Here is a 26389-nt window from a genome sequence, read left to right on the forward strand (position 1 = left end):
TTTCACGCTTTTGAGGCATCTGTAGCTAAAACCAATAAACGGAATCAGACCAAATTTTTTATTGAGACTTTTGAAGGCATGGGGAGATGATTTCTGCATAAAAACGTTTTAGTACCAAAAGTCGCTGATAGGGAAAATTTGAGCACTGGCGGAGCCGTAAAGAAGCGGATAATTACATTAAAGGCCGATAATATGGAATAATAACATTTCGACGGTGTAAGCGACAGCCGCGTCTCTCATTCCAGCTGGATATGTGGCACATTACAATGATAATAATAACAATTAAACTAAAACAACAACTTGCGAAAGGCACAGAAATTAATGTAGTGATTGAACTCATAGGAAATAATGTTTTATTCATCAGAATCAGGGTCCCCTGGACCACATACACGATTTTCACTATGCTAACCTTTCTTGTGACAGCAACGTCTGTTACTGTCTCTTCTTGCACTGCTTTCGGTCCTCTGCTAGGTCTAACTCCTAGTGATCCAGTTTCTTCAAACTTCTTAATCATAGCTCTCAGTGCTATAACTGACATCGGACCTGTACGCAGGTTATGATGCCTTCTCAATTCCCGAAGGGCAGCTCCGGCATGGCACTGTTCAAGATAAAACAACTTAACAAGTAAAGCACGCTGAGGCAAGGTAGGACGCATATTGAGCACAATTCGTCAGTCATTCGAATAACTGCCTGAACGTTCCCAATCCCTTTTTAAGTGGAATTGGTGGCGCTGCTGTCACATACGCATAGTAAAATTTGAATAATCCTTTTTACCTGCGTTTACTATTTGACTGCTTTCAGCTGCACCAGCGCCAAAATTTCCCCTATCGGCGACTTTTGGTACTAAATCTTTTTTCGCGGAAATCATCTCTCCATGCCTTCAGAAGTCTCACTATAAAATTTGGTCTCATTCCGTTTATTGGTTTTAGCTACAGATCCCTCCAAAGAGAGAAAGTTATTTTATGGCCACCCTGTATTTGAAGTCGAAGCTATTGGATGTTTCTCAAGAGCCTGATTATCATTTAAACACAAAATCGAATTTTCAGACTGATTGTCAGTGGGGGACTCAACAGGAACGTCAATTTCACTGATTCTTGTTTCTGATAATTTCAAAAATTTCCGCGATTGATTTTCTTGCTGAGCTCGAATAACTTCTTGTTCTGCTCGACTTTTTCTGTGATGACCAGGAAGAGTTTTCATTTTGTTTCTCTGGTCCGCCATTTTTGTCTGTTTCTGAAATCATGAAAAATCTTTATTTATTTATTTTTTATAAAGTATGGGCCCAAAACAAAGTAAAAAAATTAGAATTTAATCGTCATTTGCCAAGTCTCGCCCCTTTATACAATTATTTTTATCTGATTTTACTGCATTAAGAAAACAAATAAATGAGAAAAATAAAATTAAAAATTACCTTGTTTAATATTAACGTAAAACTCCTTATTAAAACCACATATTAAAATTTTGCGGATATGTGAATGATTTATATTAATAATAATAATTATTATTATTATAAAAACCTCCATGGAGTCAAAGACTCATTGTGGAAGGTCCACTAGTCAACGGGCACAATTTCAAATATATGCAAGAGTTCGTAAAATAAAATAAAAAATAAGTTAAAAACAACACTGCTATAGCTACAAAGAAAATGAAATGAATAATTTATTTAAAAAGTCATTACTAAGATAGATCACATATTTAACTACGAACTTACCTTCATAAATGCGAGGTAACAAAATTTATTCAGCAAGCTAATACACATTAATACAGGAATAGCGAAATGGCATGTAAGAAAATTTTGCGGATATGTGAATGATTTATAATAATAATAATTATTATTATTGTAAAAACCTCCATGGAGTCAAAGCCTCATCGTAGGAGGTTCACTATTATACACATATCATACCTTGCCTTAAATATATTTACTGCCTCTGCACTCACCACACTCTCGGACAATGAAATTCCAATCACTCAACACTCGCCATGCAAAAAACCTGCTCCTTGCTCACACATATTCCAAATTTCCTTATATCGATTTTTGCTTTCTTTACTTGTTCTTCCTTTTCTCATTTCCTTTTGAGAAAAGCAGCTCCCGATAACTTTTTCTCTTTCATATTACTGATCTAAATGACAATAAATTTCGATTGATAAATTATTATTTTTCTATTAATTATTAATTTTGAGTTAATTTATTTATTATTTTTAAGAGTTTTAAAACAATTAAATCTTATTTAAAAAATTCGATTTAAAACAGTTGCCTTCTACGGATTTTTACTATAAATAATTAATTTATACAGTTTGAAAATTTGACGATTAAAGGTAAACTATAATTATTGAGAGCAATGTAAGACGTAAAATATGCTGCCCAACGAGCGAGTTTGGCATTTTAGCAAAATGCGCCTCTGATTAATATGTTTATAAACTATTATCCTTAAAATTTTATTTGTCTATCAAAAATCCAAATATAACTACACAATTAAAAACAAAGTCAAAAGTCAAAAATTGTCCAAAGTCACTTAAACACAGAATACACAATACATTCAATATGTTTCACATTCAGAATTGAAATGACACTGAAAAAAAATGTAAGTGCATATCACGCTGTTTCGTCTATCCAAATTCGAAGCGGAATTTAAGAAAATGAACAGCGTAATATACACCTGTTTCAGACTAAATATTTGGATAGATCAGTGTTTCTGAAACTTCAGATATCTGTGTACCCCGTCTTTAATTTTCATTATTACTAAGTACTTTATCAAAATAATAATAAATAAAAATATATTTCATTATAAATTTCTGTTTTATTTGAATTTAGATGTACATTTAAACAAAAAAATATGATTTATTTTTAATAGAACAAAATTTATAAAGATACTACATTTTTACTTAATATAAATAATTTATCATCACTTAGAGGAGTGAAATTGCTTATTTCTATATCTACTATATTGCACTCTTTTGTGCGTTTTATAAATCCAGCCTTTAACAAATGATCCATACTTAAGAATTTAAAAGTTAAAAAAATTACCGAATATAACTCGCACTTTTTTCCCAAAATTAAAGCTAAAAAATCGTGATGCGAGATATATGCAGGGATTTTTAGAAACAAGTGTTCAGAAAAAAAAACTGAAAATGGGTATGACTTACCAAGAAGCTTCCATTCTCCATCACTTCTTCTGTCCTCGAGAGCGGTTTCCTTGTGTGCAATGTCAAAGTTATCTACTCAAATAGAGTCATCTTCTTTCCTATTATATCAAGCAAAAATTACCAGTAATTTAAGACTTGAGATATGTAATGAACAATCCTTGACAAATTACTAATGAGATATGAAAGATGTGCGCGATTGTAGGCAAGTAGAGAAAGAGCAGCTATTAAGAAGTGCATATAATTGGTGCGGTATTAACAAAAGATCGCGCAACAAAAACAGAAAGCAAGCTGATAATTGAATGGAAATGCTAATTCTCTTAAACTGATTTCCATAATATCTGAAATACATTCACTACATATTTCTTATTTTAACACGTTCATTATGCGGTAGTGTCAAGCAAAACCATATGTTGCATCAGCAACATGTGGTTTTTCTTGAGTCTATACAGCAGTTTCTGTTGGAGGGAAGATGTGATTCATTAGTTAGTGTTTATATTCCCAGTTGTCTCTAATTGCACTATTTGTTGAGAAATATATTACACAGTCTGCAAATGTCTGTGAACCTTATTCAGTGATATGATAAAACTAATTGGTTTTCGTGTTTCTGCAGTATAGTTGCTGTTGTGGAGGGCATATTGTTTACTGCAGGAAGCGAGTTATCGCTCTAACATAAAAAGTCGGGGTGATAGTGACTCGCAATTTGAGTAGGAGAATTCATGCATAATGTAATTTAATATATATATATATATATATATATATATATATATATATATATATATATATATACTATAAAAGTATATGAAATTCACATCGTATGATACTTTATGAGTTGTTTCCTTAAGTATCTAATAAGTGGGTTCTAAAATATTTAGTTTTAGTATGTATGACTATAATTTTTTATTAATAAAATATAATAAGCACATATTTAACTGTCAAGGAGAAATGGCGCCTTTTTTATTTGGTAAACTAAACTCTGTATTTTTATAAAATATCTTGTTGCCGTAATACGGCTGAACGAGCTCCCTTATTAACCACGTTACCAGCCAAGACATCTTTAGATGTCATGTTTATCATAGATGCCAAGTGCATATGAAAATTGTAATACCATTGATATTGCATTGAAATATATGATGGATACAAAGCATATGAAGATGCGTATGTGATCCATAATGGCTGGTGAGGTGGTTAAGCAGCGCCGTGATGCAGGCTGCCTCTATGCTACACCCTGTCGACAGTACTGGTCCCAGGAATTATCAAAATAAAAATAATTATTTGGAGCTTATATAATTATATAAAATATATTTATCTTTATAAATATGTATATATAAATTTAATATTTTTTAAATATATGATATGTCCAATTTAATTATTTTTAATTTTTTCTGCCTGCAGTATAATTGCAACATAAACTCTGTCAGTTTTCTGCCCTTTTACTTTTCCGCCTGCGACATTCGCGTCTGGCCTGTTTCTACGTAACTGATAATTGTGCGCGTGCATCTCAGCATGGTATTACTGATTGTGGACCTGAGATTGCCCAATCTGTCAACAATTTTCCAAACAGATAGGCCTGCAGCATGGTATCCTACCACAACGCCTGTTTCAAATTCCATCAATTCCCTTCTTACAGACATTTCACCCGGACACAGTTGCACTGACTTGGGAACATCATATTCCTCCAATTTATACCAGCTTCAAACGCGTGACTCGTTACATGGCAGGATGCACCTTGTCCATGGGGTGTTCGTTGACTTCTTTCCAAGCAGTATATATGTAGCTCGAATCCTACTTAAGATGTGGTGTCTTTTTAAGTGTTTTTATCTAATTGTGGTCTCATACAAGTGTTAAGTTTTTTTTACAGAATACAAGCAATGGCGTTAAGAGGAATGCGCGTACAAAATAATAATACATGATAATAAAACATGAGTTCTTCGTTAGTTGTTTCACCATTATATTTTTCACACATTCTATAAAATTATCAAATTGACACCAAGAAAGATCATACAATAATAGTTTTTCAAACTATCTGCCTTCTGCATGGATTACATTGTACTTCTAGAAGCACTTTAATTTGAATGAAGTGTACATGAATGAACAACATGAAATGCAGTTTTCGCATGCATCAATAAAAACTTGCGAAGTTTTTTTTTCAGACGCAGCTTTCCATTTCTGTGATAAAAACAAAGTGGATGTCAGAAGATTCATTTTAAAACTTGACTCATATCGTTTCACCCAAAAATTGAATCAGAGCAACCCCCTAAAACATATAACTCGGAACAATTTTTCCTAGTTCCGAGACCACTTGTATAAACCCAACTAGGTAATTGAGTAACGCAGAATTCAGACAGAACTGCAGTTACTAGACATGACCGATTTACCCAGCAGTCAAGAATTGATTCAGTTTTATATAAAATTTTAGACTTACATATAATTACTCCTGAATTAACTGCTTTGATATATTCATTATTCAAACTCTGTATACATTTGAGGACTCATCCATACTGAGAGAAAGATGTTACTTTGGATTTTGTTTATGTTCTTGTTAGGACAATTTCCTGAACAATGGCACAAAAAAGAGAGTTTAACAACCGTTCTTAAATAGTTCTTAAAAGAACTGGCCGATGGACTGAGTCCCTGACTCTTTATCCCGTCATCTGAATGAAGAAAATCTGTGTGGATGGGGTGTTATTAAGCTAAAAGCTCTAGTCATGGCTGGGTAACGGCAATTGCCGGGCTCAGTTAAAACTTCATTGGCTATAGCATTGCCATTTGTTACCAAGGAAGTCCTAAAAAAGCTCTTTAACAACCGTGTACATATGGTTACGGTTATTTACAAATGTTGCCCAAACAAAATGAGGGTTTGAAAACAACTATCAAACCTTGGATATTCTGTGGCGGAACCTGAAAAAACATTGATTGTTTGATTCAGCCAGAAATGCATGTAGTAAGGTTGTTTAGCTAGGATGCAAAAATCAGAACCCCATTCATGGAAGAGGCGGTTAGAGAGAATCATGGAGGAAAAAAGGGAATGTCGAAAGTAAACGCCAATTCTTCTGACGTAAATACTGAGAAAATGTAAAAAATTGAAGTGAAAGGACTTTGGTAAGGATACAGAAGATATTTCTGGATGGTGGCGGAATCTTCTGGAGACTATTGGAATACTTAAAAATGGAAGAAATAGTAGTGTAAAAGGAATCAAAAACAAACCTGACATGAAAACGAAAGGTATTCTAGATGCCCGATGTAATTACTTTGAAAGATTATTAAATGAAAAAAAAAAAAAAAAAACGAAGTGGAAGAATAGTGGTAGAAAATATTTAAGAGGATAACAGTCAGAAGGACATATCAATGCTTAAAGTAGAAAACGTCACCAGAAACCTGAAATAAAGCTAGAGTAGATGATATTCAACCAGAAACACATATAGCAGATGTAAACATTTAAAGTGGCTATGCTGCAAAATTCAGAAGGTCGAATCCTTGATGACTGGGGTGGAGGTCGAAAATAAAACTGAATGTGGGAATGAGAGGAATTCCCCTCTGTAAATCTTCCTGTTGCAGTTAAGATTTATTTTCTAAGAAGCTAAGAAAATTTTCAACCGGAAACTGGAGGTTATCAGGATTAGATTTTCAAATAGTTCAGAAATCATTGGAATAAAAAGGCATATGACAAAGTGCCAAGAGAAAGGCTGTTCAAAACTTTACAATTCTGTGGCGCAAACTGGACATTATATTTGGAAATACATAGCCTATATTAGAGTTGTACTTCAGCAGTTTAGAATTGTAGGTATAGGAAAATATTTTGATAAAAAGTCAGGTGCCAGATAATGTCCATTATTATTGTTTATTTTTCATCGGTATGTGTAACATTACGAAGGAAAGTGGCATATCAAACATACTCAACTTAGCTGTTTACTTTACACAGATGATATGCTATTAAATAAATCCTGTGCATTTTCTTCAGCATTCTTTAATTAGATTGAATAACTGTGTAATAAATTCGGAGGAGAGAGGACACAGATTGATAGCAGATGAAATGCAGCCAAAAAGAGTTGGAAACAGACTTGTGGATGGTAGATCATTGGATCAATCTGGGGTGAGACTGAGGTCGATAGGATAAAATATACGTTATTTCATTTAAGGGGATATTAAATCCCACATTGTTTTAAAATCGAATAAGAAACTCAGAGATTGGAATCAGAGAGTTTCATGCCGAATATAGTAAACTATATTCGGCATGAAAAATTAGCTCACGCTAGTATTCGCCGATATTTTGATAGTTTACTATATTCGGCATGCAACTCTCTGATTCCAATCTCTGAGTTTCTTATTCGGTTTTAAAACAATGTGGGATTTAATATCCTCTTAATTGAAATAGTGTTTATATCGCCGAAATGAAGCCTGTAGGCTCTTTATATTTAAGTAAAATATACGTATTTTTAACATAGTTCGGAAGCAATACTCTAGCGAGTAAAATGAAATTTTTTCATGTTACTTCTGTCCGTAAGCAGGGCTGCGTTTTAACACTGAGTAATGAAACTTTTCTTTCAACTGAAGACATTCTCAAAGACTACGGTAGGTGAAATAACAGAGTGATATATAAACTTTCAGAATTAGTTACAAAGTTTGCGGATAAAGATTTGTCCACCAGCATATGAAATGCGCGATCAGAAGAAGATAACTTAGATTGAACACCCTCCTTATTGAAGTCATCTGAAATACGGAATTCCCTCTGCCAATCCATTTATCACCCTCCAAGCAAAAAACCTAGTCCCACCACCCTTGCTAACCACACATCTTTCACTGATGACGCCTTCTTCTCTCCCTTCTTGCCATGGACTGAAAAAAAGTCTCCACCGTCAATCATATAAAACTCCTTTGATAATAACTTAAATGTTTCTATCATGACTCCTATTTCTCGTCTGTGAGCTAATTTTTCAACAGAACGTCAATCTCTTCTCATAAGCAGCATTCCAATATCTACCACAATCTTTGTGACCCGTCTCTGGATCCTCGCCACAACTTCTTCATTAGCATGGAATTCGGAGTCCATATCTGTGTGCAGTAGTCCATATGCAGCCTTCTTAAAGCCTATGAGGAACAATAGCCTCTCTATCCTTGCTTGTTAGTGTGTTCTTCAACAACCATGTAATCTGATGTGCTGTTTTGGTTACCTTCACAACATATCCGATAAATTTGAACCTCCTGTCAACAATCACACCCAAGTCTCTGGCTTTATGAATTTCCTGCAGTTCAGTTCTATCAATAAAGAAAACAGCTTCTGATTTCTTCTCTAAGTGTATCACCTTACACTAGGCAACATTTAACTGATAGCCATTTGCCCATACTGCTAGTCTAAGTTCTGAGGCTTGTGTTGACCACATTCATTTACCATCGCTCTTCCCAGTTTAGCATAGTCAGCAAATAACTGAATATTTCCTGTCAAACCGTTTCCTATATTATTGATATACAAATTAAACAACAAAGGACCAGATGCTGTGCCTTGTGGCACACCACTGGTCACTTGCCCTCTCCTGGACACAACTTCTCCACAAACCGCTCTTTTGATATCTGTCCATCAGCCACCCTCTAATCTAAATCAATAGATTCATATCCAGTCCCATTTGCTACAATTTATGCAATTGAGTTGTAGGTTGAATCTTGTCAATATCACTGAGTAGGCATTTCCCCTTATCTAACTGTATAGTCACTTAATTATAAAAGCAAGCAAATTACTAAGGCAAGGTCTATCCTTGACAAAACCACTTCCCTCATATCCACCCAGTCATGCATTCTGTCTTTCACCAATTTCTTTAATACATTAACTACCACTCTTTAGATGTTAATAGGCCTATAATTTGATACTTTTGACTTGGAGCCTTATTTATGCAATTTTACTATTTTGTCCTCTTTCCACTCCATTGGTACCACTCACTACTCAGACTTAAATTAAACAGCTTGGTGAAAGGAACTGACAATTCCCTTGCACATTCTCATAATGCACTGCTGATATGCCATCTAATCCCATGGCTGTGTTCATATTGAGGTTCTACAATATTTTAAGACCCTCCATGACTTCAATCGCTATTCTCCTATCAGTCAACATGACATCTGGCATTGCAAGTCACCACTTAGATGGTACACCCTTGCAAAATGCCACTCAATAATTCAACTATTTGGTTTGGTTCGGTTACCTCCCCATCAACACTTTTCAAATTCATCTTCCATAGTCATTCTTCTTTTACCTACACAGAGCAAAAGAACTCCTTTGGGTTTCTTTCCTTGGCCTCATAAGTTAGCTTTCTCTCATAATTAGCTTTGGCCTTCCTTACAATATCAGGCACCCTTCTTTCTTGAGCCTTATGCTGATCACTTGTTTCTTTATAGTCCATCCATAACCATTTCTTTGAGTTCAACTGCTGCTTAATGACCCTAATGATGATCTAAAATAAAAACTATAACAAATATTATGTCTTTAATTGTAATATCCAAATATTTAAAGAGATGGAGTAAACACAATAAGCACTACGAATACTCTTACTACTGGTGCAAACTGCATATAAACAACAGTGAAACTGCACGAGTGACAGTGCCGCATTATTATTATTATTATTATTATTATTATTATTATTATTATTTCAGGCTACTCCAGGGAGTCCTTAGACTCATCGAGGGAGGCCATAAACATCATGTCCACACAACTATACGACATTCTCACAGTATCTATCATACCTTGCCTTGAAGTCGCTCACTGTCATAGCACCCACAACAGACTCTGGCAGCTTATTCCACTCATTTACCACTCTAAAAGTAAAGAACCCAGCTCTAACACCCCTGCTAACCACACTCTTGCCCAGCTTCCATAGGTGTCCCCTAGTTCTCCCACCATCAGTCCTGATCTCAAAAATATCCTCTGAATTAATCCTATAGAATCCTTTTAGCAATTTGAATGTCTCAATTATATCTCCCCTTTTCCGCCTATCAACTAGTTTCTACAACCCACAAATCTTCAACCTGTTCTCATATGGTTTATTCCATAGACCTGCTATCATTTTAGTCACTCGCCTCTGGATCTTCTCCACCTCCTCCCCATCAAGAAGGAACCGAGGTGACCAAATCTGGGCACAGTAGTCGAGATGAAGTCTTATCACGGCTCGGTGCAGAGGTACAATAACTTGCTTGTCTCTGCTCGTCAAGGTATTTTTCAACAACCAAGTGAGTTGATGAGCTGATTTAGCTACTTTTGCAATGTGCCCCCTAAACTTCATCTCCCTATCCACCAACACTCCCAGGTCCCTGGCCTCATCAATCTCTTGGAGTACAGTTCCACCAATGTGGTATACTGCTGCTAATCTTTTCACCCCAAAATGCATAACCTTACATTTTGTCACATTAAATTGACATCCATTCTCCTTAGCCCATAACTCCAATCTATCTAAGTAATCCTGCAAGACTTTGACATCTTCTGCATTCACTATCGCCCTACCCAACTTTGCATCATCAGCGAACAAATGAACTCTTCCACTTAGATCCGTCCCTATATCGTTATGAACAGATTAAACAGCAGTGGTCCAAGAACAGAACCCTGCAGCACACCACTAATTACAGGCCGTCTTTTGGACTCTACTCCTGAATAAACTACTCTTTGATATCTCTCCATCAACCACCCACCTATCCATCTCACCAACCCTATATCTATTCCCATATGTTGCAGTTTACGGATTAGAATTCGATGTGGTATCTATCCTGTCAAACGCTTTTGCCAGGTCCAGCAGTATCACTGTAAACCCATTTCCCTTATCCAGTTCTGCTGTCACCTTGTTATAAAACTTGAGCAAGTTACTGAGGCATGATCTACCCTTCATAAAGCCATGCCATCCCCTGTACAGTATCTCATTTTCATCAATCCATTCCTGTATTTTTCTCTTGACTACTTTCTCCAAGACCTTGACAACGACTCCTGATATGCTGATCGGTCGGTAATTTGCCACCATAGTCTTGGATCCTCCTTTATGCAGTGAAACTATTTTCCCCTCTTTCCACGCCTTCGGGACTAAATCAGACCTGAGACTGAGATTAAACAACATGGTCAAGGGCACTGATAATTCGTTAGCTGCTTCACGCAAGACCCGTGCCAGTATCCCATCCCACAGATGTATTCATATTAAGGTTCTGTAATAGACTATTCACCTCCACTTCATTCATCACAATTCCCATATAAACTAATGGTTCCTTCATTTCTTCAATGTCACCACCTGGATGATATACTTTTGCAAAGTGCGCGCTCAGTAACTCCACTATATCGACTGGTTCAGTGACCTCCTTAAAATCATTTTGCTATGTACAGTTTTTTTTTCTTGCTTGCAGCATATTAAAAGAACTGTTTGGGATTCTCTTTTGCTTGCATAGCTACTTTCCTTTCATAATCGGCTTTTGCTGTTTTACCACACTCGTTACCCTTCTGGCCTGCACTTTATACCGTTCGTGTGCCTGCAGGTCACCCCTTTCTTTAAATTCCCTCCACATTTGTTTCTATTTTTGCAGCTCAAGCTTAATGGTGTTATTCATCCATTTAATCCCTACTTGTTTTACTATTCGGACCCTAGGTATACAATCAGCCATAACCTGCTGTAAATGCTCCTTGACCACTTCCCATGCTCTATCGACATCCAGCCCTTGCAGTTGTACATGCCATGGCACTGATCCAAGCAATCTCCTAAGTTTGTCAAACTTGCCAGCACAGTAATTCAACATATACCCTGTCTTAATCAAAAATTCCACACCTTTAGCCACCTCCCAGGTCAAGACCTTATGATCACTCTCACCAATAGGTGGCAACATGGTCATATTCATTACAGTCAAATTGTGAGATGCTATTACCAGGTCAAGCACTCTCACACCCCTAGTATTTTCAATTACATGCTGTCTCAGATAGTTATCCCTTAATAATTGAATAAAATCCATTTCCTTCCTCACATGTGTCCTCTCCTCCTTCCAATCAATGTTACCATAGTTGAAATCCCCCATTATGCTAATAGCTCACATCTCACTATGACGTGCATATGCTTGCATGTGTAGCAATAATACACTGTGGTAAACACAGTATCACTACATATTTTGATGATGAAATTAAATATTACAAGCAAATATAAATATATTTATATATCGAGAAAAATTGGGTGTGCTGCAGTTGCGCAGCACCTATGTATGAGCCTCCCCTGATTAAATTAGACACCTTCAAGACTTTATTCAATTCGATAAAGATTCTTTATTTTGAGACATCTACAAACGTTAGTAGTAGTATGGGGGGCGGTAGTGACCAGATCAAGATCAAGATAAGATAAGGAATCGTGACGTGATTGGTTGATGACGTCATTGTGTGCATGGTTTCATGGGTGTGGGATGTTTGGAATTTCCCTGTGGGCAACTGTGTCACTGGCTTCAGTTGTTGTGTTTTGGTTCGCGTATGGGATTATGGGTGATGGTAGAGATAAGGATTCGTGTTGTGATTGGTGGTGCACTAGTGACCAGATGAAGATCAAGATAAGATAAGGAATCGTGTCGTGGGTGTGTGTTGTTTTCAGAAGTAGGTAAGTGACGTCATTTGTTATTTGTAAATAAATGTCGTCATTTGTTATTTGTAAATAAGTGACGTTATTGTTTTGAATGGAAAGTAAGATATATTAGTGGATAAGGAATCGTGTCGTGATTGGTGGGACACTACTGACCAGATCAAGATCAAGATAAGATAAGGAATCGTGACGTGAATGTTTGTTGTTATTGATTTTGGAATGTTTGAAATTTCGCTGCGACCCTCGTTTGTCGGGGACATCACGTGTTGTGTTTGGTGATATTTAGAGATAAGAATCGTGACGTTATGTGTTTGGAAATTTCTGAGGAACATATGTTTTCTCTGTGATATCACATAGTATTTTAGTTTGGCTATGGAATTGTGGGCGATGTTTTTGAGATAAGATATCTTGGAATTTTCCCAGGGAGACACACATCCGTCACTGTCGTCATGCTTTGTTTGGTTGTATAAGGATGGGTGTACTAATTTTCCAATACATTTGGGATATTTCTTTCCTGTTAAAGAGTGGGAATACTAAGAATAGAGTAGACTCGAGATGGCATCAGTCTTTCGAGGTTTTCTGAATAATTTAATTATATACTGGTGTTTCTTAAACACTTTTTTTTTTCCAAAGCTCATCTGTATTTTTTCTATATTCATATTCTAATCAAGTTCATATTTTATTCATAATTCATCCGGATATTTTGATTTGTCTTAAAGTAAGATCTTAAAGTTCAATAAATAAATAAATAAACAAATCGTGTGTGTATTCACGGTTATTTCAAAAGTGTTCTTACTTAAGCATACATACATAACACATCAAAGACACTGTTTGTTCTTTTAAGTTTACATATTTATTTCACAGATATTATTTACATTGCAATATGCAAGAAATAGGAATTGAATTTACATATATCACCAATGCAAATGGTGTTGTTCTTTCACATACACTTTAGACATGAAAAGTCGCTAATGTGTCCATGTTGATACTCTAATATACCCTGTGATTATTCTTATGAAAACAAAAAAAAAAAAAAACCGTTCAGTTTTAGAATTACGTTTACTAAAAACATACGACCACTGATTATTGTATACAATTATCAATTTTTATGTTTAAGTTAAAATTCACTTACATTTCTTTCCAGAATTAGAACATTTTGGTACTATCTAGGTTAAAAATCAAAGAATATTCCAAATCTTTGATTTTTAACATATATTCACAGCACAGAACACAAACACAACTCTGAAATCCATTTGACTTTTTCATTATAGGTTTTACTTTTTAAAATTCAGTTAACTACATATTATAACCAGAATAACTGAGTAAAATAAATAAATAAATTGTGTGTGAATTATTTTCCTACACTGTTAATTTTCATTAAACTTATTTGAAGATAACTGAGTGACTCATTTCCGGTCAGCCAGTCATCATTCTTTTCTTAGCCGTATATAGCGCTTACTTCAAAGGTAAAATATTTCCAGGGTATTGTATTAGTCAAGCTTTCATGTGAGTAATGTTTACAATAGTGTTAGGTAGCAAAGATTTGTAAATGACCTCATGTGATCTTTGAGACCTAACTTGTTCGCATCACTTCCTATCCTACACATATTGCACTCAAGCTTAATGTTGTGACTAAGCGTTTTCGAGGTGTTACTCTACTGATGGGTAGCAAAGGTTCGTAATTTGACCTTGTCTGATCGATGAGAACTAAATTATTCATTGTCACATGTTGTGATTATTGGTTTTCCATTGGTTCTGATTTTTTCCCACACTGTTAGTTTTCATTCATTAACTTTGTTTCTAGATAACGAACAAATAAGACTTTTAATTCAATGAATCAAAAAAAAAAAAATTCTCTGGTTACTTTGTGGCATGAAATTTCACAAGGAAAAAAAAAAAAAATGTTATCTTCTTTCTTAAATTTGTATAACACATCTACGACACCCAATTTGTTCATTTAATTTACACATTTTATTGAACGAAATATTATTTACAAATTGTATTTACTGAATCTAACAATACAGAAAATAAATAAATTGAAAAATACATCAAAGGTTCTTCCATGGTTGTGGAATTACCATCGTATGGTTTTAACAATGTGATTCTCATCTGAAAGTTAATTTTCAATTAGTGGTTGTTTGTTGGGAATTTATTACTGTAGTAGTAAAATTAAGGGTTGCATATTTATATTTTCGAATCCAATACGTATACTTCAGAGAATTATTAAAAGCACAGAATCTTTCGTTATGTTTCCAAAAGCATTTAAAAGTACACATTATGTTTTCACGTTTTGGGCATCCAATTTCATTTAAATCAAGAACAGGCCTCCCTATTAACTTCGGTAATGTTTTTGATTTTTCTCTTCCTTTGGCAAGTAATATATGATATTTTCATGTTGATTCTATCATCCAATCTCTTAGTTTGTCCAAAGCTAGTGAACCAATTTCCCACTTCAGCTGATGGTTATATTTTATTAACCAAGAATTCTGTTTTTTAACTCTTTCAGGTAATTCTTTCCAACTACAAGGTGATTTTGTCACTGCATATCTTACACTAAATCCATCAGAAATACAAATTTCTTTAGAAAATAAATTTGAACTGCTATTCAACAAAAATTGTACATCAATTATCCCAATGATAAGTGAAAATTCGTATTTTTCACCCACTGTCGATTTTTCATAATCGTTTTCCTTCATTCTTCTTCTTCGATTACTTCATATGGCACCACAAATAAATAGTTATTTATTATTATTTCACTGATTATTAGCTCTGATCGTATACTTTATGGTAACTTTCGTTTACAAAATTCTAAACAATTAGAACTTTTCACAAAGAAACTTTCAAAGAATTTGTGGCTCACCCATTATTTTTGCATAACCAAACACAAATCACAAAACAGCAGCTGCAGTGGATGAACGATTACCTTAAGTCCAAACTCACTCGACTCTCTGGTATTTCCTTATAGTACTGTTTACACTTACCATCCCCTACCCTGACCGTTCCTTCAAAATGAACCTTTGCGCAGATGACTCAACGACATGTTTTCACATGCTGTTGGATATATTGTTGGTGTGTTTTTATCTTACTTTGTGTAGGGAAAGGTAAAATTTGTATATGTGTTATCTGTAGAGTACTAACATTTTCTCTATGCCAAACTTTAAAGAAGTGTTAAAGTCACGTTTTGTTGGTTTAATTAGATGCTTCTCTCTTTCTCTCTCTGTAAAATAACCAAATTCTAACAGTTCGGATTTTCGATTATGTGAACGATTTGTTTTCAGATAACTCAAATAATGTCAATAGATAGCATTAGACAATTTCTAAAATAATCAATACACGGATTTTCGTTTTCAACAATGTTTTTTTTCCCTGTCCTGGCATTAATTTCACAGTTGTGATTTTTTTAAAATAATTAAACAGAATTGCATTAAGATATAAAGTTGTGGATTTAAATATCAAGATCTAATCAGAATAACTGAGTAAAAATTCACTGTGGAAAAACACAACAACAAAAACACATCTTTGTTCATTTAAGTTTACAAATGCACATTTTATTTTGCTGAAATACTATTTACAAGTATATTCACCGAGAAAAATTCGAAACATGTAATTACCTAAAATATTTCACAATATTTAATTAGACTCTTAACATTTTCCAAAGAGTTCAATGAATAAAATTTTTGTTACTCAAATAATGATTAGAATATGAATATAGAAAAAATACAGATGAGCTTTGGAAAAAAAAAAAAGTGTTTAAGAAACACCAGTATATAATTAAATTATTCAGAAAACCTCGAAAGACTGATGCCATCTCGAGTCTACTCTATTCTTAGTATTCCCACTCTTTAACAGGAAAGAAATATCCCAAATGTATTGGAAAATTAGTACACCCATCCTTATACAACCAAACAAAGCATGACGACAGTGACGGATGTGTGTCTCCCTGGGAAAATTCCAAGATATCTTATCTCAAAAACATCGCCCACAATTCCATAGCCAAACTAAAATACTATGTGATATCACAGAGAAAACATATGTTCCTCAGAAATTTCCAAACAAATAACGTCACGATTCTTATCTCTAAATATCACCAAACACAACACGTGATGTCCCCGACAAACGAGGGTCGCAGCGAAATTCCAAACATTCCAAAATCAATAACAACAAACATTCACGTCACGATTCCTTATCTTATCTTGATCTTGATCTGGTCAGTAGTGTCCCTCCAATCACGACATGATTCCTTATCTTATCTTGATCTTCATCTGGTCACTAGTGCACCACCAATCACAACACGAATCCTTATCTCTACCATCACCCATAATCCCATACGCGAACCAAAACACAACAACTGAAGCCAGTGACACAGTTGCCCACAGGGAAATTCCAAACATCCCACACCCATGAAACCATGCACACAAAGACGTCATCAACTAATCACGTCACGATTCCTTATCTTATCTTGATCTTGATCTGGTCACTACCGCCACCCATACTACTAACGTTATACGAAGACTGCTTGTGTATATCTGGTGACAAAAGAATACATCGAAAATTTAGGGAGGCATGGTTTCATATCCATGCTAACACCTTATTAGATGTATGGAGCTGTTCTTAAGATTCTTTTGCGTGACCAGCTATTTTGATGCAATGTAATCAAGAAACAGTGAGCAACGATTATTTTCTTTATTAAACGCATTGGAAAATGTTAAGAGTGTAAACTAAATCTTGTGAAATATTTCTAGGTAATTACATTTTCGAATTTTTCTCTGTGGATATACTTTTAAATAATATTTCAGCAAAATAAAATATGCATTTGTAAACTTTAACAAATATTTGTGTTGCTGGTGTTTTCTCAAATTGAAATTTTTACTCAGTTATTCTGTTTAGAAGTTGATATATAAATCCAAAACTTTATACCTTAATGCAATTCTGTTTAGTTATTGTAAAAAAAAGTTAACATTGCTTTAAGAAAAAGTAATGATCTTTTAAGATCTAGAAAATGACATCTGTACAAAGACTATATGTGTAAAAATCAGTGATAAAGAAATCTTTAGGCAGAATCATTACCACAGATCATAATACATCATAATACAAGAAAACGTAAAATATAAAAAATATATATATATATATATATATATATATATATATATATATATATATATATATATATATTATATATATATATATATATATATATATATATATATATATATATATATATATATATATATATATATATATATATATATATATATATATATATCAGTCCTGTGAAATTAATGCCAGGAACAGGGAAAAAAGTGAGGAAAACTGATATCCTGTAATTAATTATTATAGAAATTTGTCTAATGCTACCTATTGACATTGTTTGAGTTATCTGTAAACTTCCATATACTCGAAAACCAGAACTGATAATCTCAATTAGAATGTTGGTGTCATTAACATCAAAAGGCCATGCATAAACATCAAAAGGAGAGGATATGAGGAGGGGGTGATTAGACACTGTTGAGTTTTATTCATATAAACATACCACATACCACAAATATTGTCTAAAGTTTTAAACGTTTGGAACTTTGTAATATAGAAATTAAGAAATAAGAAATAACTATTTATTTGTGCTGGCAAAAGAAGTTTCTAATAGGAAAACGCTAATACAGAGTCCGAACCCTGTTTGTCTCATATCCTTTAGTTAAACTTACTAATGCTAAAGAAAAATACGACATTTTGGAAAAAAAATAAAACAAAATAAAATTTCAGCTACAGAAGTAGCTATCAAACACAAAGAATTGAAGGTAAAATTAATAGCCAGAAGGGACAACAAGTTCATCCCCACAGAAATACAGACATACAGAAAAAAGTTTCTGGATGTCGATGAAGGAGACATAAAAAGTAGATTTTTAAAACCATATTTTGAATTTCAAAGTAAAATAAAGAAACACATCAATCAGATTGAAATATATATATATATATATATATATATATATATATATATATATATATATATATACAGGGTGTTCGGGATAAATTTGACATATTTATAATTAATTATATTTTTCCGTAAGTTACATGTATTAACACACACTTCTCTTCATTTAAAAGTTTGGACCCTTCTTCATTCATATACAAGATGTCAGAAAGGATGGATAGCTGGAACCCACCTGAATCATGGAAGAGAATAACTTGTATCATGATGATTCGTGCCCGCCATCAAAATAAGGGTATTACGACTGCTGCCCAATGCTCCCTGAATACAGTAAAAACAATCAGGCATGAACTAGAGACTTGCAATGGTGACTACGAGGATGTAGCAAGAAGAAAGATCCCTAGCAGACGATCTGATTGCGTTCGTACAGCAGAATTCCTCGCAAATCTGCAGGAACAGGTGTTGAAGAACCCTGGCATTGGAATTCGGGCTTTGTTCGTGGAGTTGCTAACTGTAGTCAAGCCCTGGATAACAAGGGTAGCCAATGGTAGGCCGTATGTATGGCAGCAGGATTCGGCCCCTTGCCACACCTCTGGGAAAAGTCAAAAATGGTTGTCTGAAATTTCTACGACTTCACCAGTCCAAATGTTTGGCCTCCAAACTCCCCAGATCTTAACCCCATGGATTATTTTGTATGGGGCGCAGTTGAAAAAGACACCAATCGCACTTCCAGTAATACAAAAGCCCAGTTAATGGATAAAATTAAAACAGTTTTTGCGGCCCTTCCCAGGGAGACTGTAGCATCAGCTTGTTCGAGGTTCCGAAGCAGAATTGAAGCTGTGATCGATGCTAATGGTGGTTATTTTGAGTAAATCTTGTTGATAGTATTGTAATTAACTCAGCCTGTAATGTTTTTGTCAATTCATTAAATTTAATAGATACAAAGAAGATTTTCGTTTTCCTTACAAAACTGTCAAATTTTTCCCGAACACCCTGTATATATATATATATATATATATCATGTAGAAGCATATCAAAAGCCTGCATCGAGTTATGTGAATTTTTGGGTTGTGGTATTCCTGATGATGAAATATAGGTGTGAATGTCTAAACTATGAAAAGCTGATGAATTTCTTGCTTGCCATGATCAAAAATATTTATTTGAAGATAAACATTTTATTTTTTACAAGTTTTTTTATGGTCGACATTGATGTTTTGATGTTGCATATTGTTCTCAAGAAATATGGTAACCCTACTTTCAGACACTTGTTAAGTTTAAAGTCTTAATTTCTGTTTAGTTATGAATGCAAAAAAAATAAAATAAAAATTACGAGTGCAAATTACCAAGTCTTAGTGCAATCTGTCACACTACAGTCTGAAAATTAACAGAAGAGGATAGCGGTGACTTTACTTTATTACCCATGATGTCACTAAGTAGAGAACATCCACAACCTTGGGGAAAAACAGCCATGAGCCACAGTGTGTGTGATATTAAGGAAACGGAATGCAAAAAAAAAACTTTATGAGTGCAAATTATCAAGTATTAGTGGACCTCTCACACTACAGCCTGAAAATTAACAGAAGAGGACAGAGATGACTTTACTTTATTATGTATGATGTCACTAAGTAGAGAACATCCACAACCTTGGGAAAAAACATAGCCATGAGCAACAGTGTGTGTGATATTAAGGAAACTGACAGAAACCTATAAGGAACAAGAATCAACTGCATTATTTACTGAAATTCATTCTTTCAGCCTGCAGATCATGTTGTACTGTTTTGTGTATCCTGTAAAGCAAAAAAAAAAAAAAAAATGAGCGAACCCAAAACCCTTCAAAATTTTTCTGTCTTCAGGAAAATAGCCAAAGAGACAAATCCTGTGAAATATTTCTAGGTAATTACATGTTTGAATTTTTTATTGTGAATATACTTGTAAATAATAGTTTAGTGAATAAATGTGTATTTATAAACTTAAGTGAACAATTAAGGTGACATTAATGTGTTCTCCATATTTAAGAATATTTATTCTGCTTAGAATTTGTAATAAAGTTGCAACATTTAATTAGAAAAGTAATGAAATTTTTAAGATCTTAAACATGACATAGAAGCAGTAAAACTGAGATTCCAGTAATTAATTATTTTAGAAAAAGTGAACATGAAAGAAAAAAAATTTGTGTAATGGTGGGTAAGGAGGAACCAATGATACCCAATGATTAATTATTTTATAAAATGTGAACATGAAAGAAAAAAATATGTGTGTGATCGGGTGAGGAGTATACCAGTGATACTCAGTAGTTATTTAGAAAATGTCTACTGCAATTCATTCACAAATATTTTCCCTCACTTCCACAATCGAACCAAAGACCAAACACTTGACCAAATATCCTCCCATAATTGCAGCCTCTAATCATTATCCATAATGCCACATGGAAACAAAAAGCTCACCCTCACGTCACTGACAAATACTTCCACACTCTGGCCATTAACCACAATTCCACATGTGAACCAAAGACACAACACGTGACGTCAATGATGGATGCTCCCCTCATGGAAATTCCGAACATTCCATACTCTAAACATCACCCAGAATTTCATACTAAAACCATTACACTACAATGCCACATGCGAACAAAACTTGATGTCATCGACAACTGGGGCAAAAGACCAGATCCCAGAATTCCATACTAAACCCATATCCACAATTCCTCATGCGAACCAAAGACACAACACGTGACGTCAGTGACAGATGTTTCCCCCCAGAGAAATTACAACCATATTCTATCTTATCTCTGACCATCACCCAGAATTCCATACTAAAACCATTACCCACAATTCCACGCCCGGACCAAAGACACAACATGACGTCAATGACGGATGGTCCCCAAGGGAAATTCCATACTTATGACGTTTTGCTCAATAATTTGACACACACACACACACATTTCGTGTTAGATGTTTTTAAACCATAATCGCTTTATTATATTTATTCCACGCTTTAGTAATTTTCAATGGCAGATAAAATATCATATATGCTGAAATGAAACTAATTTATTTCAATATTTTAAAATGTAATTATTAATCATATCTATCACTATTCGTTGCAGATGAAGTATATCGCCGGAGACCACTAATTACTGATGGTAAGTTCTTTCGGATTTTTTGTGGGCTCACTACAAGTCTAGAAATAGTCAATTAAATAAATATTTGTATACAAGAAATAATAAGTTACGAGCAGAATTATGAACAGGAAGCAATGTAGGCTTCCCACCTATAATATATTGGGACTTCTTAATATTTGCAATAAAATGGTCTTAATTAAATAACAACTGAAAATAAGTTATTGAAATTGCAGATTAACGAATTGAAATGGAAGATTAACAAAAGCAGTGCTTCAGGCTGAATAATATTGAAATAAACAGCTTATCATAAGTTCGAAATGAAAATACACATACTATAATAAAAAAAAAAATTAGTAAATGTACTATGAGTTCAAAGAGAGGCCATCGTGGATGTCCATAGAATAACCAACAATAGGAAATCAGTCAAGACAATCGTCATTATTCTACAACGAAACTGTTAAAAGTAAGTGGAAAGCGGAAGCACGAAAACTCAATAAAATTACAGCTAAGCAGTTTGAACAACAAAACCAGTTCCCCTCTACAACCGCTTGACCAAACAGAATAATCAACTTAGGCTCTTTATGGACCTTTTGGCTCTTTATTTTAGTAATAATAAGCAACTGCTTTATCTGGCAAAATAGAGCATGAGGTGCAGCTCGTATGTGTGAATGAGAAAAGATAAATTCTTTGAGGAAGGAGGACAACACAGAAGTGATAGCTGGGGGGGGGGGATGCCAGACAACTGCAGAATTTTGACTTTCTTCGGTGTAGAAAGTCAAAACAAATGAGTAACCAGAATCGAATGCTCATTGAAACAAGCTAATCCAGATGGAGTAAGAAAATATTTGAGTAACCTCAATCTAGGAGCGACTATCAACTGGTAAAAACTCTGTAATCTAATATATGTTAAAAAAAAAGGTTTTTGATACTACTTCAAACTCACCTAAGAATGTAAGTTATACTATGTAATTAATAGATCATTAAGGTCAAATTGCGCCCATTTGATGTTTCTTTTCTGAAAAATCGAGCAATATATTAATATACTATTTTTTAGTGAAATATGGATCAAATAATTGAAACTGACCAATATTTTCTTCTTTACTCGTATAATATGTTTTATGATATACTGTATCATATATATGATATATCGGGATTATAACTGTTCAGGCGGATTAATTCTGTATGCTCGGACAAATATTTTCGATTTAATAAACTGGAATCAAATATGCATAGTATTGAAACTGTGATTTATGACTAAAGAAATGAAAATACTCATATTTGCTAAATACGTCTATATTTGGAAAGAGCCCTCCTTAAATGCTTCGGTCAATATCTGCACACAGTAAGTTCTGTTTTCCACACAAGCCTTCTCAGATGATGGCGATCGCGTTCTCGAAAGATGTCTTAGTGCCGCAGTTATGTCTTTTAGACAGGCAGTGTGGGTTATGTTTTCACTGATGAAACATCCAGGATATCTCACCTTTTGAGAAACCAATCAACTCTGATGTTTTCAAATTGTAGTAGCTCTAGCCAAACAGGCACCAACAATAAAGTTCTTTATCGAACTCCGAAAGATTCTTCGTTATTTCCATTGTGATCACCACTAACTGAGCAGCATTATAAATAGTTGCCTAGAACACGTGGTGACTTTACAACTATGCCCTCTCTATAAACCTTACTATATTTCTTCTATAATCTACTCTTTCCCCGTCAATATACCCTATTCCTCCTATGGGTTTAAATTCGGAAGAAGGCTAGTTCAGAAACCTTAAGGTAGCAGCCCTACCACTGAACTATTCCATCGTCAGGCTAGTCCCCTGACATGGAGAACATAATCCTACTTGTAAGCTGACAGAAAAAAATAATCGGATTGAATTTATGGGAAACGACCCTGGAATGGAAAAGGGAAAACGAAAATGGAAACGACAAAATATAATACACATAGCAAACTGGAATGTAAGAGGAATAGCATATAAAGAAATAGACCCGTTATTAAATAAAGAATTAGACCCGTTATTAAATGAAAGAAATTTTAAAATAGCAGTAATCACTGAAACAAAAAAAAAAAATTCAAAGGAACTATGAGAACTGAAAATTTTAATGTAATATACAGTAGAGTCGACAGAGACCAAAGAGCACAAGCAGGAGTCATGATTTGGATTCATAACTCCCTTTCAAAATAGTTAAAACATTATAAATTATGGAATGAAAGAATAATAGAAGCTAGAATAAAAATAGATAGAGGCTATTTAATAATAATTGGTTTATATGCCCCAGAAGAAGGAAGAGAAAGAATAATATTGATTTTTATAATCAGCTACAAAACATATATAATAAAATAAATAAAAATTATTACATAATTTTAGCAGGAGACTTAAATGCAAGAATTGGAAACACAAAAATTAATAATAATATAGGAATACATGGAGAACACACTCTAAACAGAAATGGTAAAAAATTGATTGACTTTGTAGTTTATAATAACCTAAAAATAATGAATTCCTTCAATAAACATAAAGACATACATAAATATACTTGGGCAGCAAGAGGATAGAAATCAATATTAGATTACTTCATATTAAATGAAAAGACATCAAAATTTTCACTAGATGTTAGAGTTCACAGAGGATATGAAATAAGCAGTGACCACTTCCTTGTTAAAATAAAATTAAGATTACCACCTAAATGGCTACAAGTAACAAGAACAAAAAGAAAAATTGAAACATTTGTTTATAAAACTAGACTATTGAATGACACAAATGTACAATGGTTATATGAACAAAGAATTACCAATATCTAGATAAAATAAAACAAAATGAAGAAATAGAAATGGAATGACTTAATATAAAAACGATACTAAATGCTGCATAAGTGACGTTTACGTACATCTGCATAAAGGTTTCAAATGCAGTGACCGTTAAGAGTAGATGGCAACACGAGAGAAGCTTACAATTCAGTTGTATTGATCACATACTCGTATTTATGAGAAATAAAATGGCATATGAGGCATCTTCTGCAATCTATATTAGTAGTATAACAGATCGTGAGTGTATACTATTGAATCTATATTTATGTGATAATGGTGATACGAGCTGTGCATTTAATAATGAAAACATCTAAATTAGTATGAATTAGGCATTTGAGGAATATCTAACTTATCAACTGTCTCACGATATACCAGTAGATATAAATCAGTTATATTGGGGAATTCATCAAAGTGTATCTGTATGCTGTCAATCAAGATGAAGTAAAGATCATCATCATCATCAAATTCCTGACATATATTCTCACTACAGGATCTTATGATAATACTTCATAAAGGTTGCACCATTACTAACTTCCAGTGAACAGTTTACCTCCAGATTTGCCTGATATCTGTCAACATTCCAATATTATCAGATCAACTTCTACAGCAATTTTTGCTATATGAATTAACCTCTATCTTGGTCTTCCTCTGGGTATTTTTCCTACCATCATAGCAAAGAATTATTTAGCTAATCTTTCTTTCCCCATTCTGTTTAAATGACGATACCACCTGAGATTAATATACTTGTTTTTAATAGCTTACTACCTTTGCTAATTCTGTTTCCAAATTTAATTTGCCATCTTCACTAAAAATTGTGCCGAAATAGCTCAAATGCTTTACTTGTTCTATAGGTTCTCCATTTAGAATTCATTGATGTTTTCAATGTTTCTGCCTATGTCTATGATGTTTTCAATGTTTCATTGTCTTTTTAATGCTGATTTCATGCCAAATTTATTACAGCAGTTATTGAATTTTGTCAGGGAATCATGTAGACTTGTCTTGGATTTATTTAGGAGTATAACATCATCTGCATAAAGTAAAGAGATGAGATTAATACTCCTATTTTGATATCAGGTTTAATAGTGCTTTATTTTCATAATGTTATCCATATAGAAGATAAATAACAGTGGAGTTAATTACACTCTTCTCTCACACCTGACTTAACATCAAACCATCTTACTGTACCTGCTTCAATTCTAACTTCTGATTTACAACTCAAATAGAGATCATCTATTGTTTGATATAATGTCCCATTAACCCCATATAATTGTAGTGTTTTGAAAAACTTTCCACTGGGTAACTTGTATGCCTTTTCCATATCTACAAAACTTACAGATCCTTGTTATATTCCCATGATTACTCAACTATTTCTATTTCTTAAAGTGAAAATCTGATCTTGACAACTTCTATTTGGCCTGAACCAGCTTGTTCTTTTCCAAGTTTCTCTTCCACAATCTTTCTCAACCTCTTTTCAAGTATACTTGCAGAAACCTTAGCTGGAACCCTTAGTAGGGAAATTCCTCTGTAATTCTCAAATTCGTTTTATTTCCCATTTTATAGATAGTACTGTGAGCGCTCTACTCTAATCATCTGGAATTCGACCCTCAGACCAGGACCTCTAAATTATGCAGTATAGTCATTGTAAAACTTTTATACTTTCCATATTTTAGCATTTCTGGTCGAATATCATCTACTCCACTGCCTTCCCACATTTCAGGTTTGTGATCTCTTTTTCTGATTCAAGTAGACATATATATTCCAGATGACAATCAGGTTGAGTGTATTTTGCCACCATGCTGTCATTGCATGTTTCATTTAGCAATCTTTCGAAA

At 33.9% G+C, this 26389-nt stretch overlaps 1 protein-coding gene across 1 annotated transcript in view; it reads left to right on the plus strand.

Annotated features, from left to right (window-relative positions):
• Nucleotides 1-26389, plus strand: part of LOC150104314 (agrin-like) — a 45180-nt gene that overhangs the window by 13002 nt on the left and 5789 nt on the right. The window contains exon 2 of the mRNA XM_090396913.1: nucleotides 21737-21772. Within this exon, the coding sequence (XP_090253039.1) occupies nucleotides 21737-21772 (36 nt within the window). The remainder of the gene's footprint in view (nucleotides 1-21736; nucleotides 21773-26389) is intronic.

The sequence above is a fragment of the Typopeltis vanoorti genome, chromosome 8, assembly GCF_054136105.1.
Source record: "Typopeltis vanoorti isolate ZY-2024b chromosome 8, IOZ_Tvanoo_1.0, whole genome shotgun sequence".
In the NCBI taxonomy this organism is placed as follows: Eukaryota; Metazoa; Arthropoda; class Arachnida; order Uropygi; family Thelyphonidae; genus Typopeltis; species Typopeltis vanoorti.